This window comes from Miscanthus floridulus, chromosome 1, assembly GCF_019320115.1.
Source record: "Miscanthus floridulus cultivar M001 chromosome 1, ASM1932011v1, whole genome shotgun sequence".
In the NCBI taxonomy this organism is placed as follows: Eukaryota; Viridiplantae; Streptophyta; class Magnoliopsida; order Poales; family Poaceae; genus Miscanthus; species Miscanthus floridulus.
This window is the reverse complement of record NC_089580.1, coordinates 134,665,483-134,682,159: the sequence shown is the minus strand read 5'-3', so window position 1 is coordinate 134,682,159 and position 16,677 is coordinate 134,665,483. Positions and strand designations below refer to the sequence as shown.

The 16,677-nt window shown below is 46.0% G+C and overlaps 2 protein-coding genes across 2 annotated transcripts; both read left to right on the top strand.

Moving 5' to 3' along the window:
- The first annotated feature begins 2,239 nt into the window (after positions 1 to 2,239).
- LOC136463704 (uncharacterized) lies at positions 2,240 to 3,836 on the top strand. Its single transcript, XM_066462686.1, has 4 exons — positions 2,240 to 2,524; positions 2,611 to 2,802; positions 2,866 to 3,699; positions 3,795 to 3,836. The coding sequence occupies exons 1-4, from the start codon at positions 2,240 to 2,242 to the stop codon at positions 3,834 to 3,836; spliced, it is 1,353 nt and encodes a 450-aa protein (XP_066318783.1).
- Positions 3,837 to 10,292: 6,456 nt separating this feature from the next.
- Positions 10,293 to 10,670, top strand: LOC136463696 (uncharacterized). The gene has a single exon (XM_066462673.1). The coding sequence runs from the start codon at positions 10,293 to 10,295 to the stop codon at positions 10,668 to 10,670; it is 378 nt and encodes a 125-aa protein (XP_066318770.1).
- Positions 10,671 to 16,677: the final 6,007 nt, after the last annotated feature.

Genomic DNA, 16,677 nt, shown 5'->3' with positions numbered 1-16,677 from the left:
AAGACTAACAACTACAACACAAGTATATCAATGAAAGTAATGTACTTGATATAGAAATCGATATACCGAGCCAAGCAAGCATCAATCAAATGAATACCAAGACTACCAATTGACACAATGATTTATCCCGAGGTTCACTTGTTTGCTGGCAAGCTAGTCCCCGCTATGATGCCTGATTCACTTGGTGGTTCACGCGTTAATAGGCATCCACGCTTAGCCCAACACTTGGATGCTGTAACAACCAACACAAATGAGGACGCTCAATGTCATGAGCAATTTACTAGAGTTGTTTTTGGCGCTCCACCAGGGAATAAGCCCAAGAACGCCTCACAATCACACCGAGAGTGGCCACGAACAATCATCAACTCATGCCAAGACTCCTCCACTGCTCCAAGCCATCTAGGTGGTGGCAACCACCAAGAGTAACAAGAAAATCGCAAAAACAATGATCTTCTAGTGCCACTAGATGCAATCACTCAAGCAAATACATTTGGAATCACTCAATCTCACTTTGGATGCACAATCAAGTAGGGAGATGAGTGGGAGAAGTTTGCTTAAGCTCACAAGGATGTATCGATGATTAAAATGTTTAAAAGAGTGAGCCCAAGCCGGCCAATATCTATTTATAGGCCCCCCAAGGCTCCAATAGCCCTTATACCCATGAAGGGTCGTCGAACTGAGCTCCGAACCCTGAAATTAGGGCCTTCGTACCATGCTCCTTGGGTCCGACACTCAGTAGCTTTGAATCTCATTGCGCCATGTGTCCAGTCGACCATTGGCTTGCCAATGGCTCCCTACAAACCTCCGGACCAGACTCGCATAGTGCCCAGCCAGACCAACGCCAACCCCAGTCTAGAGCTATCCAGTAAGCATCTAGAGAGGGTTTTTTTCACTTCAGACCTAGTCTGGACTCAACCTCTAGACCAAGCACCATAGGGTTCGAAGCATTTTGGCTGCTGTCTGTCTCGGCGATAAATATTTGTGCAACCTTTGAACTCACGCTCCTTGGTCCAGATGCTGTCCTCCCGCATCCAGTCATTTCATTGTTGTGTGTCCGGTGGTTTATGTTAGAACTTGTCAGAACGAGCCATTGGGGCACCAATAGCTAACTAATTCAAATGGGACATGTGGCAATTTCTAGGTGACCGGACGCAGCGGCCGGACATGTTCGGTGCAACTGACCTGTGTGTCCGGTCATCCCACAGTGAGCCTAGTGAAGGGGTATAACGACTCTATTTGATTGAGGACTTATATAAATAGATGGGGGTTGGCTCCAAGGTATCCTTCTTGGACTTTTGACATTCCTAACATCCTTGTGAGTTGAGCAAACTCCCTCTCACTCATCTCTCTTGCTTGATTGCAAATTCAAAGTGAGATGAGTGATTCTACTAAGTGCATTTACTTGAGTGATTGCATCTAGTGGCACTTGGGGATCATTGTGGCTGCAGATTTCTTGTTTCTCTTGGTGGTTGCCACCACCTAGATGGTTTGGAGCAGCAGTGGAGGTTCGGCATGTGTTGGTGATTGTTCGTGGCCGGCTCCAGTGACCTTGTGAGGGGTATTGCACCTTCCCCGACAAAGAGCCACGAGGTAGCTCTAGTAAATTGCTCATGTCATTGAGTTACCTCACTTGTGGGTCGGTTCTTGCGGTGTTCAACATGTGGATGAGGTTCATCCAACACCTCTTAGCCATCGAACCACCAAGTGTTGGTTGACACAATAGGGACTCGCGTGCCGGCAAGCACGTGAACCTTAGGAGAAAAATCACTTGTCTCTTGCTATTGGATTTCTCCTGGTATTCATATTGTGGACTGATTGATTGGTTCATCTTCTCTACATGGAGGTATAATCTTCTTGCTTACTAATTTATATTCCCGCAAACTAGTTGTAACAAGCTCTTTAGTGTAATTAGTTTTGAAAGCTTGTCTTACCTTTGCTAGCTTAGCTTTTCACCTAGTTAAGCTCTTTAGTGTAACTATCTTTGAGAACTCATAGTGACTTAGCCATTATTTGTATTAGAGATTATAGCGACTAGAATTGTTGGGATAGGAGGCTTGCAACACTTGTTAGAGCTAGTGCAAAAAGCTTTATAGCCAATTAGTTACCTAACAACTTTGTTTAGTGGTTTGTAGTATTTAAATTAGGCCATTCACCCCCTCTAACCAATTAGGACCTTTCAAGTGGTATCGAAGTTGTGGTCACCATTTTATCAAGGCTTAACAACCTCGTTGCATAAAAGATGGCTCAAATTGTGTTCAACCATGTTGGGGGTAAACCACCATTATTTGATGGCACATCATTTGACTATTGGAAACAGAAAATGAAGATGTACCTTGGTTCAATCAATGACAAGGTGTGGGATGTGGTAGAGAATGAGTTTGTGACCATTGACCCCACCAATCTCACCGACAATGATAAGATCAATAAGCAATGCAATACCATGGCACTCAACACTATATACAATGGCATTGATTCAAAAGTGTTTGAGCAAATCAAAGATCTTGAGAAGGCATGTGAAGTTTGGGTAAGATTAGAGGAAACATATGAGGGCACTTCAACAGTAAAAGTGCCAAGCTCTACATGCTCAAAGACAAGCTATCAAACTTCAAGATGAAAGATGATGAGTCCATTCCAGAGATGTTCTATAGGCTACAAGTCATCATCAATGATCTCAAGAGTTTGGGTGAGAAGATGAAGGATGAGGACTTCTCTCATAAGTTCTTGATGTGCTTGCCAAAAAGATTCAAGACATTGAGAACTATCATTTTTAGAGGTGGATTGAAGGATGTATCTCCAAATGAGGTACTTGGAGATGTCATGATCGAAGATCAATAGAATGATGATGATGATGATGTTGTGAAGAAGGAAGATGAAGACAAGAAGAATATTGTAGGATTCAAGGCTAGCACCTCATCTAAGAACAAGAGCAAGGGCAAGGCTAAGAAAGAAGAATCAAGTGATGAAGAATGCTCTAATGATGATAGTGATGATGAAGGACTAGCTCTCTTTGTGCGCAAGTTTGGCAAGATGAAGAAGAAGAAGGGCTATGGTGCAAGAAAGAGAAGAAATCACACTAAGAAGGGATATGTGAGACTATGCTACAATTGCAAGAGTCATGATCATGTTGTAGTGGAGTGTCCCTACAATAGTGACAATGAAGAAAATGAGAAAAAGAAGAAGGACAAGAAGGAAAAGAAAGAGAAGAAGGAGAAGAAGATGACCTTCAAGAAGAAGAAGAAGGGTGGCTCCTATGTGGTGATATGGGATAGTGATGCTTCTTCGGATGATGATGACTCAAGTGATGATGACAAGAAGGCATCCAAGAAGAAGGCTCTTGCAAGCATTGCTATCAATAATAAGCCTTCATTATTTGACACTCCATCATGCTTCATGGCCAAGGGCTCTAAGGTAAAATATGATGAGAGTGATGATGATAGTGAATGTGAAAGTGATAGTGATGATGACAATGAATTCTCTAATGAACAACTAATGGACATGCTAGAACAAGCTAATTCAATTATTAACAAGAAAGGCAAGAAGTGCAAAGAATTGCAAAAGAAGCTTAGTGCTCTTGAGAAATCCTTTGATGAGCTCAATGCTACTCATGAGAGGCTAATGGAAGCCCATGGGAAGCTTGGCAAAGCTCACACCAAGCTTGAAAAGGCTCACTCCTTGCTTCTTGAACAAGATAAGGAAAGGGTAGTAGTATCATGTGATGTGGGCATAACATGTAACTTGATTGATGAATATTTTTATGAACCCATTGTTATTGCTCCTACTAACCCTTCTTGTAGCTCATCATCCACCACCACCACCACTTCTACCTCTACTACTAGTGATGGTTTCACTTATGATGCCTCACTAATGGTTGAGAATGAGACTCTCAAGAGAGAGGTGGATGAGCTCACTCACGCCCTAGGCAAGGCCTATGGTGGTGAGGCCCGCTTGCTAAAGTGCTTGGGTAGCCAAAGGTTTTCCCTTAACAAAGAGAGATTATGCTATACCCCCAAGAAAGGTAAGGCAACCTTTGCTACTCCCAAAGCTAGCTTTGTGAAGAGCAACGAACGGTTTTGCAATAGATGCAAGCAAGTTGGGCACCTAGAGCAATATTGCAAGAACAAGAACAATGCTAATGTATCCTCAATTTATTTTGATTCTTGTTACATGCTTACCAAGAGTGTGAATGGTGTGAAGGCTAAGTTCATTGGTACACCAATTGTGGGCTCAAAGAAGAAAGCTAATTTGGATGCCAAAGACCTTAGTGACTAACCTTCAAGGACCTAAGCAAGTTTGGGTATTGTCGGGGACCAATAGTAGGGTACTCGAAGATGAGGAGTTGATACCCATCAACGCTAACTCATCAGAGCGATCAAGAACGTGACTACATTTCTTAGTAGGCCGTAGGCTCCGTTTTGTCTGATCGTCTGACCTTCGAGGGTTGGGAATGCCTCTAGCCAACCCTTGAGGGGTGGCTCTGCCTCGCCCGACTTCTGGGGGCTGGCTTCACCTTGCCCGACATCTAAGGGGTGGCTTTGCCTTACCTAACATCTGAAGGTTGGCTTCGCCTCACCTGACGTCTAGGGGTTGGCTCTACCTCGCCCAATGTCTGAAGGATGGCTTCACCTCGCCCAACATCTAGGGGCTGGCTCTGCCTCGCCCGATGTCTGAAGGATGGCTTCACCTTACCTGATGTTTGAGGACTGGATCTGCCTCGTCTAACCCTCGAGGGATGGCTCCACCTTGCTCGACCCCTGAGGGGTGGCTCCGCTTCGCCCGATGTCTGCACATGACTCCTTCCTAACAACACGCATAGATAACATAGGGCAATCAAGTCAACAGCAATACCGAAGACCATACCCTGCACGCCTGTAGGAAAGTACCATTAGGATATGACAAGAAGGGCGCTTTGAGACCTTCCAGGCATGTTAGAGCCCAAATAGTGTTATAGGCGCCGACATTTGTCTTATAGTGTTGTGGGCGCCGCTATCTACCCTCGGGCATGGATCCTGACGGAAGCTCACGACAACCACTATGGTCTAGGAGGAAACTCGCGTCACCTACAGTAACGGACGTATGTTCACTGTGCCATCTACTCCCTATATGGCCATGGATCAGCACCCTGGTCCACCGCACTGCCCACTGGAGTGGGATGGGATGTGACAACTTGTTGATAATACACTATAAGACAAGCAAACATGCACTCGGCAAACATGCACTCAGCATGGAGTTATCCTTGGCACCACCTGCCATGTCAGTAGGGTCCCCATAGAGGAAAAGGAAGACCTGGCATCTTTAAAGGACCTCCTTTGCCTCTAGTTTTCCTCTTTTCTCCCATATGTAATCCTTGCTCTCCCTTGGCCTATAAAAGGGAAGGTAGGGAACCCCACTAAGGGGATTGATTCAACACATCATGCATCACATCACACATAGCTGAGCAGCAACCAAGCTCTCATCACCTATTCGACCTTTCCATCAGAGACTTGTGACCTATCCCTCTCTCACTTGTTTGTAACCCCTACTACGAACTTTTTAGTGCTAATAACACAAGCAGCAACCATGAACTGGACATAGGGACATTCTGCCTAAACTAGTATAAACCTTGTGTCTTTTTAACACACCATTAGGGCCATGCACAATAACACAAATTTACTCATTGGTCTTTACTCAAAACACCGACAGTTGGCACGCCAGGTAGGGGCTTTTGCGCATCCTAACATTAATATCAGGCCATGGATATCTAGTCACAGTATTAGCTGGGTCCCAGGTGCACACGTGCACTTTGAGGACCTAGACTTCATCATCATGGTGGGAGGAGAGTTGGCATTGGCTCACGTCACCATCCAACCTCTCCCCTCCATTAGCCTCGACTATGGGAGGCTTAAGCACCAGCTCGATGTCTCCCTAGGGCCCTAACCATCTAGGGAGGACCAGTGCCGCCTCACCTTCTCTTATGCTAATGACATGGCATGGCTCACCAGAGGGGAACCCTTCTCTCTGGAACACCTCATACGGAGCGCCCCGATAGTGCTTTCGTTAGGTCTCCACAACGCCGCGGCGACCATTATCCACCTTGTGGCACAACGTATGATTCCACCTCCTACGAATGACAAATTCATGGGGGTGATCAAACATGTCGTTGAATCCTTCCATGTCCTCCTAGCAGAGGAGCTAGAGTCACCCTCTGGCTCTGACTCTAGCAGGGGGAGTCATCACCCCTCTCGTGAATGCTTCATGATGGGTACCCCTGAGGGACATGTCAAAAGCGTCCATGAGGGGGAGGCTACCCCAACAAATGACCTCGATGATGAGGCCGAGAGGGAGATAGTGGCCTCACCTCGCATGCAAATGGAGCAGCTAAAAGGCCGACACCAAGAGATTGAGGAAGCACGACTCCAGCTCAAGCAGGAATGTGTAGAGCTCGATTGGGAGATCGAGCGTCGTGGAGATAGTGGGCACGCATGCGACATGGCCCACGATGTGAACCGAAGGATCATTGTGGATGATGAGGCCCTTCCTTGCTTCGCCTGGGCAAGCCAGAACATCGTCGCTATGGCAGCCTTGCTCTATGGTCTTCCAGAGGCCATGACGCCCAAGGATCATCGGGCACACCACGAGATTTGCACGCTACTTGAGCATGTAGCTACGCAGTAGGCCAAGAGCTCATTGTCTTAGTGATGTGAGCTCGACACTAGCCAACACACACTCTCTGAATGCCCTAGCAGGGATGCATCGGTCCACCAGGTGCCACAATGCGATAGGCAGTGTGCCACGGTCCTGGTACATCAATGTCTCAACCACAACCATGATGCACGTGACACCCTCGACACTTGTAGGCGTAGCCATGATTACCCAAGAGAGAGAGCTAGCCTTAGCTTTCACCCTTGCCATGGCAGATGCTATGACAGTGGCGAGGACCAAAGACTAAGCCCCGACCTACCGGGGCCTTAGGCCTTCGACCGACACATCCTCAACGCTACCTTCCCACCAAGGTATCAACCACCAACCAACATCCTAAAGTACTCTGGGGAGATGAACCCCAGACTATGGCTCAAGGATTATCGGCTTGCCTACCAAGCCAGTGGTGCAGGTAATAATGATTTCATTATCCACAACCTCCCATTGTTCTTGGTTGGCATGAACATGGTTGGAAGACATGCCATCTAATAGAATCTAGAGTTGGGTGAACCTGAAGGAGATCTTCATGGGGAACTTCTAGGGCACATACAAGCATCCTAGGAACCCATGGGACCTCAAGAACTACTGATAGAAGGCTAAAGAAACCCTCCATGGGTACATCTAGTGCTTCTCCCGATAATGCAACGAGCTACCTAACATCGCCGACACCGATGTTATAGGAGCTTTCCTATCTAGGACCACTTGCGAGTCCCTAGTTCACAAGCTAGGATGCAAGGGCCCATGAACCACCAAGAAACTCCTCAACATCGCCAGCAGCCATGCCTTAGGTAAAGAAGCAGTCAGAGCAATCTTTGACCACCTCAAGGGCAAGGCGAGGTGGGATGAGGATGTCGGCGAAGGCACCTCCAATTGTTCCACCAAAAAGAAGAAAAAACAACGACGCGAGGGCTCACTTGTGGTCGTCGCTGATCGTAGGGGTGGTCGGAAGCCCACAAAGGGCACTTCGAACCACTTTGAAAAACTACTCGAGGGCCCATGACCAAACCATGCCTACCCCATCAAACATCTGTACAAGGACTGCGGCCTCATGAAGCAGTTCTTGTCCGGAGGCCCCAACAAAAGGGAGCATGGGAAGGATTCCGACCCTACCATGGATGACGTTGAGGGGAAGGACAGTGGCTTTCCAATGCCAGATGGCTGCCTCATGATCTTTGGAGGATTGGCAGCCTATGGCTCCAAGCGCCACCAGAAGGTCGCGTGCCGCGAGGTCTATATGATCAAACCGACCACACCTGCCTTCCTCCGGTGGATAGAGTCTGCCATAACCTTCGACCGAACCGACCATCTGGATAACGTCCCACAACTAAGGAGATATCCACTCATGGTCGACCTAATCATTAGTATGAAGCGGCTCACCAAGGTTCTAATGGATGGGGGCAGTGGCCTTAACATCATGTATGTCGAGATGCTCGATGCCATGGGCATCGACTGAGCGCATGTCTAGCCAACCAGAGCATCTTTCCATGGCATCATGCCTGGAAAGCAAGCCATGCCACTTGGGTAGGTCGATCTGCCCATCACCTTCAGGGGACCGTACAATTATAGGACGGAGACCCTCACCTTTGAAGTGGTTGGGTTCCATGGGACCTACCACGCCATCCTGGGACGACCATGCTACGCAAAGTTCATGGCCATCCCCAACTACACCTACCTCAAGCTAAAGATGTCAGGACCAAGCGGGTTCATCACTGTCGGCACCTCCTTTTAGCGCGCCTATGAGTGTGAAGTCAAGTGCTACAATCACGACGCAACGATCATTGCCTCTAGAGAGCTCGTGACCCTTAGGTAGGAGTCGCCGAAGAGGGACCCAACCCCAAAAGGTCAACTAGGTCCTTCAAGCCAGCAAAAGGCTCTAAGGAGGTCCTCATAGACCCTAGGAGCACCAAGGGCAAAATGGTACACATAGGAAAGTGCACTCGTCAGCTTCCTCCATGCCAATAGAGACATCTTTACGTGGAAACCCTCAGACATGCCAAGCATCTCAAGGGAAGTTGCCGAGCATGCCTTGAAGATCTGCCTAGGCTTCAAGCTGATGAAACAATGCCTACGTTGCTTTGATGAGGTGAAACACAGGACCATTAGCGAGGAAATCACAAAACTTTTGGTGGCCAGATTCATCAAGGAAGTGTACCACCTAAAGTGGTTAGCCAATCCTATTCTTGTATAAAAGAAGAGTGGGAAATGGAGGATGTTGGTTGACTACACAGGTCTCAACAAAGCATCCCCAAAGGATCCATTTCCTTTGTCACTCATAGACCAAATAGTTGACTCTACCTCAGGGTACGAAACCCTCTACTTCCTTGATGCGTACTCTGGGTACCATCAAATTGTGATGAAAGAGTCTGACCAGCTCATGACATCTTTCATCACCCCCTTTGGATCATTCTATAATGTCACAATGCCATTTGGTTTGAAGAACGCTAGGCTACATACCAGTGTTGTATGCTTAAGTGTTTTGGGGACCTCATTGGATGGACCGTTGAGGCCTATGTTGACAACATCATGGTCAAGACCAAATGGGCTGACCATCTCGTAGCTGATCTTGAGCAGGCCTTTGCAAAACTCCAAGCAAACGACATCAAACTCAATCCCAAGAAGTGTGTTTTTAGGGTCCCGAGGGGCATGCTGCTTGGATTCATCGTCTCCGAGCATGGCATCGAAGCCAACCCGGAGAAGATTCAGCCATCACAAGGATGGGCCTGATTCAGAACATGAAGAGAGTACAATGAGTTATAGGGTGCCTCGCTGTGCTCAACCGCTTCATCTCATGCCTTGGCGAACAAGGTCTCCCCCTTTATCAACTTCTGAAGAAGGTTGACCACTTTGAATGGACATCTGAGGCCTAGGAGGCACTTGACATGGTCAAGCTGCTTCTGACGAAGGCCCTAATCCTGGTTCCTCCTACTAATGGAGAACCCCTCCAGCTCTACATTGCGGCCACCATGCAAGTGGTTAGCGCCGCCTTGGTGGTGGAATGGGAAGAAGAGGGGCACACCCTCAAAGTACAACACCCTATGTACTTCATTAGTGTGGTCCTATCTGACTCAAAGACCCACTACCCCCAAATCTAGAAGCTTCTATATGCTGTCCTCATCACCAAGAGGAAGCTGTGCCACTACTTTGAGTCACATCTGGTGATAGTCATTACATCCTTGCCCCTCGGCGAGGTCATCCAAAACTAGGATGCCATGGGAAGAACCACGAAATGGGCACTTGAGCTGATGGGTCAGGGCATTGCTTATGCCTCTCGGACGGCCATCAAGTCCCAGGTGTTGGTCGATTTTGTCATAGAATGGACCGAGATCCAAATGCCACCAGCGGTCATCGATCAAGAGTACTGAATGATGTACTTCGATGGATCGCTGATGAAGAAGGGCACCAATGCAGGGCTAGTCTTTGTGTCACCCCTCAAGGTACGCATGAGGTACATGGTCTGTCTCCATTTCCTATCCTCCAACAATGTGGCTGAATATGAGGCGCTCATCAATGGCCTACGCATTGCCATCGAATTGGGCATTCGATGCCTCGACATTCGAGGAGATTCCTAGCTAGTCATCGACCAAGTCATGAAGGAGTCAAGCTGCCATGATACCAAGATGGCCGCATACTACCAAGAAGTCTGCCAGTTGGAGGACAAGTTCAACGGTCTCGAGCTCAATCACATCCTGAGGTGCCTTAATAAGGCAGCCAATGCACTTGCGAAAGCAGCATCTAGCCGAGAGATGGTGCCAACTGGCATCTTCACCAGTGACCAGCACAAGCCCTTAGTATGCTATGAGGGGTCGAAACAAGGTGGTGATGGTTTGTCCAATCTAGGCCCAAGGACTGAGCAACCATCGGCTCCATTCGGCCCCGAAGTCATGGAGCTTGAAGAGGACCCAACGATAGAGCCTGACCCTCTGGTCGACTGGAGGATGCTCTACCTCGACTACCTCCTCCATGATGCACTACCGACAGACAAGATGGAGGCTTGATGGCTCACACATCGCACTAAGTCCTTTGTTCTTGTGGAGGGCGAACTCTACAAGCAAAGCCACACTAGGATCCTGCAGCGCTACATCCCCATCGAATAGGGGAAGCATTTGCTGAGCGATATCCATGGTGGGGTCTATGGTCACCATGCCATGCCTAGAGCCCTAGTTGGAAACACATTCCGATAGGGCTTCTACTAGCCCACCGCTGTAGCTGACGCTGAGCAGATAATGCGTACCTACGAAGGGTGTTAGGATTACGCTTGTCGGATTCACTCACCAGCCCAAGAACTCTAAATGATCCCTATCACATGGTCATTCATGGTCTGGGGGTTGATCTGGTTGGACCTCTCAAGAGGGTGCCTGGAGGCTACACTCACCTGCTTATCACCATAAACAAGTTTACAAAGTGGATAGAAGCTCAGCCGATCTCCATTATCAAGTTCGAGCAAGCCATGCTATTCTTCCTCGACATCGTCCATTACTTTGGAGTCCCAAACTCCATCATGATGGACAATGGCACATAGTTCACTGAAAAGAAGTTCCTTTGATTCTACGATCAATAACACATTCGGGTCGATTGGTCCGCCATCACCCACCCCCGAACAAACGGGCAGGTCGAGCGCGCAAATGGCATGGTCCTACAAGTCCTCAAGCCTAGGATCTTCAACCGGTTGAACAAGTTTGGTCCACGCTGGGTTGCTGAGCTTCCTTTAGTACTCTGGAGCCTAAGGACAACCACTAGTCAATCCACCGGCTACACACCTTTCTTCATGGTCTATGGTTCTGAGGCCATCCTCCCAACTGACCTCGACTATGGAGTGCCAAGGATTAGGGCGTATGACAAATAGGGAGCCAATGCATCCCACGAGGACACCATGGACCAGCTGGACGAAGCACGCAACATTGCCCTCCTCCGATCGGCCAAGTACCAACAGGCGTTGCGATGGTACCACAACCAATGAGTGCGGGGTCGAGCCTTCAACGTCGGAGACCTAGTCCTCCACCTCATATAGAGCAACAAAGACTACCACAAGCTCTCCCTACCATGGGAGGGACTGTACATAGTTGTAGAGGTGCTCCGTCCAGGCGCCTACAAACTCAAGACCATCGATGGCAAAATCTTCACCAATGCCTGGAACATCGAGCAGCTACATCGCTTTTACCCTTTGAAGGGGACTATGACACCTAAGAGGGGGGGGGGGTGAATTAGGCAACTTAAAACTTTAACTCTAAACTATGGCCTCTTTTTCTACCCCTAGCAAAACCTACGCAAAAGATAAACTATCTAAATGTGCAACTACTATTTTGCTAGTGTGTTGCTATCTCTACCACAAAAGGAGTAATGTAATCAATGTAAATGCAGAAGCTAAAGAGCAAGGTAGAGATATGCAAACTCCCATCGATGACTCTGGTATTTTTACCGAGGTATCAAGAAGTGCACAAGCTTCGCCCTAGTCCTTGTTGGAGCCCCTCACAAGGAATCCCTCGCAAGGGCCAAGCTACCAGTCGGGTAACTCCATGGATAGCCTCGGGCCTTCCCTACGTGCAAGTGGGTCTTCGATGTGCCTTCCAGCAAGCCTCTCCTGGATGGTCCCCACCATCTTCACTATCAAGCTTCTGGCCGAAATATCACAGGCCTTGTTCCCTCCGGTACACGGTGGTGGCCACACCACAAACATGGTTGGTGTTATCTTACAAGGCTACAAGCCCCTCCGATGTACAACAATGGTGTGTGCAAGCACCGAGTGGTAAGAGGTATGCAAACCTCACTAAACACCAGGCCTAAACCTAGAGCAAGCGCATAAGTGATGGTCTAATCAACCTAAGCACTTCGTAAAGCACCTACGCTAATCACTTAATGAAACACTAAGCACTATGCAAGTGGAGATCACTAAAATGGTGTATCAACACCCTAGATATGTTTCCTCAGCTCCACCATACTCATTTGGTAGGTTGGGAGTTGTATTTATAAGCCCCACTGAGAAAGTGGCCGTTGAGGATGAAATCCTGCTTTTCTTCTACTGACCGGACACTGATCACGTCCTAACCAGACGTGTTCGGTCATCCCGACTGTTGGAGCCGTGAACAACTGATCGAACGCTGCCAGCGTCCGGTCACATGCCACCAGACATGTTCGGTTGCATTTTTGCCGCTCTGGAACCTCTCTTTACTCGACCGAACTCTGTTGTCCTATGTCCAGTCGATCTGCTGCCAGCGACCGGTCTAGCATCCGGTCACTGCTGCTGTCGAGCCTCTTGATTGAGTGTCCAGTCACTATGCTACCATTGTCCGGTCCAGCATCTGGTCACTTCTGTGAGCTCGTTTCTTTGTGATCTTGCATACAGCTTGGTTCCTATCTTCATGCTTGGACTTTGCTTGATATCTTGGGTCTTCTCTTGTGCTTCTAAGGTCTTGCTTATGGTGTTGATCATCGGATCGTCATGTTGCCTTCGTCCAAGTCACATCTTGCACCCTATCACATGCAAATCCATTAGTCTAATTTAGTTGTGTTGGTCATCAAACACCAAAATCCAAAGTAAATGGGCCTAGGGTCCATTTTCCTTACAATCTCCTCCTTTTTGGTGATTGATGACAACATGACCAAAGCAAGCATATAATAGAATTTTGAAATTTGAAAACTACCTACTTGCTAGGATGCAATGCAAGGGGCAAGGTTATATGATGCTAAAAGATACTACTTGTAAGACAAAAAGATACTACATAACAACTTATCTTGCCCTTGCAAAGGTCCCCATGTGGCATTATGGATTTAAGCCTAGCTTCCCACAAATTCTCCCCATTACATAGGCAATCCATAATCCACTATCCTCCCTTTCTCGGACTGTTACCACTTATAGACACCACTTGTAGGCCATTACCACTTGTAAATTATTATGATCTAGCTTTTGGTCCTACAAATTAGTGCTTGCTTTTGGTCCTCTAAATTCTCCCCCTTTGGAATCAAACACCAAAAAGGAAGACATTGGTAGCTCAAGGGAGGGTCAAACTTTGTGAACCTTTGTGTGTAGAGTGAAGATAGGTCACAAAATTTTACTCTCACATTATATAGATTAAGCTCCCCCTAAATATATGCATACATATGGTAGAAAGCAAAGCATATGCATAATTGGCAAATTTTTGCTCAAGGGAATTTAATCTATATAATGCATGGAGAAAGCATATAAATATCAAAATGAAATCAACATGATGATATTGGTTTAGAAATACCACATGTGGAAACTAATTTGATTTCTACCACTTGCAATAGGTGGTGGATATTTAAAGTATGATGCTTAACTCCGGGGACTCCATTTTCCTTGCAATAAGACTACTACACACATGATAAGCTTGAAAAGATGTTAGTCTCAAGGCATCCAACTTGTAGAGTAACCTCCCCCTAAATTTGTGCACACAAGTATGGAATACTTGTAGGAAACATGCACATTGATTTAGAATTAAAATACCACTTGAAAGATGACATCACATGAATGTAAGAGTCATTTTCGAAGGCGATATTCGAGAGAAATTATCTACAATTTGGACTATGGCACATATTAGATGAACAATCGAAAGATAAGCTATGTGGCGTGCTCCTAAACATTTTTAAACCATGTAGGTTTGCTCCAAGGGTTAAGAATGGAACCGAGCAAGCCTACCATAAGATATACCTAGTGTATGCATGACAAAAGATATAAGCATGCAAATGCAAACATAGGCATGAAAAAGTAACTAGATGCTTAAAGATACCAATTTGTAAGAAATACCACTTGTTGGAAATGCAAATTGGTACTACTTGAAGGAAATTGAATCTAGTTACCTAACATGGGAAGGGGAATTTGGGTCCATAGTATTCACTAACCCACTTGGCAATGATTTTGTCCATCATGATGCACCCCATGAAATACGCCCATACTTTGCCAAGTGTCCAAATTCCCTGATGTCCATTGGACTTCTCACTTCCCTTTTGGGATCCAAACCTTCTTGGTGCTCTTCATGTTGGAAATGATTTCCTTTGGCACCCAAAAGCGTTTGACCCCATTGTTGGCTTGCTTGTTCACCTTGATGGCCACCGCCTTATCATTTTTCTTCTTCTTTAACAAGTATGGTGTGGAGGTCTTCTTGTCCACCTTGTTAGTGTAAGTGTTGGAGAGCTTGCTTGTTTGCTTCTTTCTTTCTTCTTTCTCCTCCCCCATTCTTCATCTTGCACTCATAGGACTTGTGACCTTCCTTGTGGCACACGTAGCAAACCACGGTTTGTCCTTCATCAAGCTTCTTCACTCCCTTGACGGTGTTATCTTGATGAAGTTGGACTTGCTTCATCTTGCCTTTCACTTGAGTCAAGTCCTTGGTGAGGTGAGCTACTTCTTGCTTGAGTTGCTCATTCTCCTTTGCAACCTCTTGTGTGCATGTATCTACAACAACTTTCTCAATACAAACTTGGTTGCACAAAGATGAGTCTAAACATAAGTCATTACAAGAAGTAGAAGCATCATTTTTAGGCATGTTAAAGATAGAGCTTTTATTTTTAGATGCCTTGGTGGGGGTTGTACTAACGGCTTTAAGATTAGCAACTTTATTAGTTAGCTCATCACAATGTTTGCACATGGTTTCCATTTTAGTAAGCAAACTTTTATAAGCATCTTGTGAGCTAGCTAACTTTTCTTTTAATCTTTCATTTTTCTTTACAAGTTGCTCATCATTGATTGTGCATGCATTTGTTGTTGCACTAGCCTTAAGTTGCTCAATTTTAGTAGATAGTTCAACATTAAGATTAGCAAAGTTCTCATATTGTTCAAGCAAAGTTTTGTATGCTTCTTGTGAACTATTTAGCTTTTCTTTTAATTTTCTGAGCTTCTTTTGTTGACTAGTGCAAACTTTAGCATAATTAAGATTTTGTTGTACAATTTCATCATAAGAAGGCATTTCATCATCACTATCACTCTCTCACTAGAGGATGAGCTTTTGTTACCTCATGCCATAAGGCACATACGAGATGAGCTTGATGATGAGTGCTTGCGCCCTCGCCTCTTGTGATGGTGTTCTTCTTCACTTGAAGAATCATCCCATGACCTTATTGATGTGAGGGCTTGGTTCTTGCATGCCTTCTTCTTTGTCTTAGGTGTGGGTTTGTTTGGACAAACTTCCACAAAGTGTCCCAACTCGCCGCATCCATAGCATCCTCTCTTTCTTTGCTCATTTCTTTGATTGGTAAAAATGAGATCTTGGATTTAGATGGGCACGCCCTTGACATTGAGCCTTTGGATCATCTTCTCCACCTTGTTGATTAGTTTGATTGATTCTTTATCAAGGTCGGAGGTGGAGGAGGAAGATTGATCATCTTCACTTGAATCTTCTTCATCATCATCATCGTCCTCATCTTCTTCTTCATCTTCACTTGAGGAGCTTGAGCTTGATCTTGTCCTTCATCTTCTTTTTCTTGCTATATGCAAGAGCTTTGCCTTTGCTTGATGAAGAGGCTTCATCTTGACCCATCTTACATGACATTTCAAATGCCACTATCTTACCAATGACTATGCCTAGAGTCATGGTGCTCAAGTTCTCCATGTTGTGAAGGATGGTGATGATGCTTGCATATTTCTTTTGTGGTAGCACGGAGATGATCTTCCTCACGATGTCTGCATCATCTAGCTTTGTTAATCCTATTGAATGGAGCTCATTGATAATTAGATTCAAGCGAGAATACATATCACGAACAAGCTCATCATCATTCATTGTAAAGGAATCATAATTTTGTTTAGCTAGACAATATTTTTGCTCACGGACATTAGATGTGCCGTCATGGAGCTCTTGGAGTTTTAACAAATTTCATGTGCCGTATTTAAAGTGAACACTTGGTTAAACACATCCATGCTAAAAGATTCAAACAAGCAATTCTTAGCTCTAGCATTGAAATGTATTTCCTTTTCTTCACTCTTTGTAGGTTTATTGGGATTCTTAATGGGTTTCATCCTATCAAGAGTGACTCTCCAAACTCCTAAATCAACTG

Coding starts and splice junctions, on each gene's coding strand:
- LOC136463696 (XM_066462673.1), top strand. CDS start 10,293: ATGGCCGCATACTACCAAGAAGTCTGCCAGTTGGAGGACAAGTTCAAC.
- LOC136463704 (XM_066462686.1), top strand. CDS start 2,240: ATGGCTCAAATTGTGTTCAACCATGTTGGGGGTAAACCACCATTATTT. Junction 2,525..2,610: donor AGAAGGCATGTGAAGTTTGG/GTAAGATTAGAG, acceptor TCAAACTTCAAG/ATGAAAGATGATGAGTCCAT. Junction 3,700..3,794: donor TTGAACAAGATAAGGAAAGG/GTAGTAGTATCA, acceptor CCCTTCTTGTAG/CTCATCATCCACCACCACCA.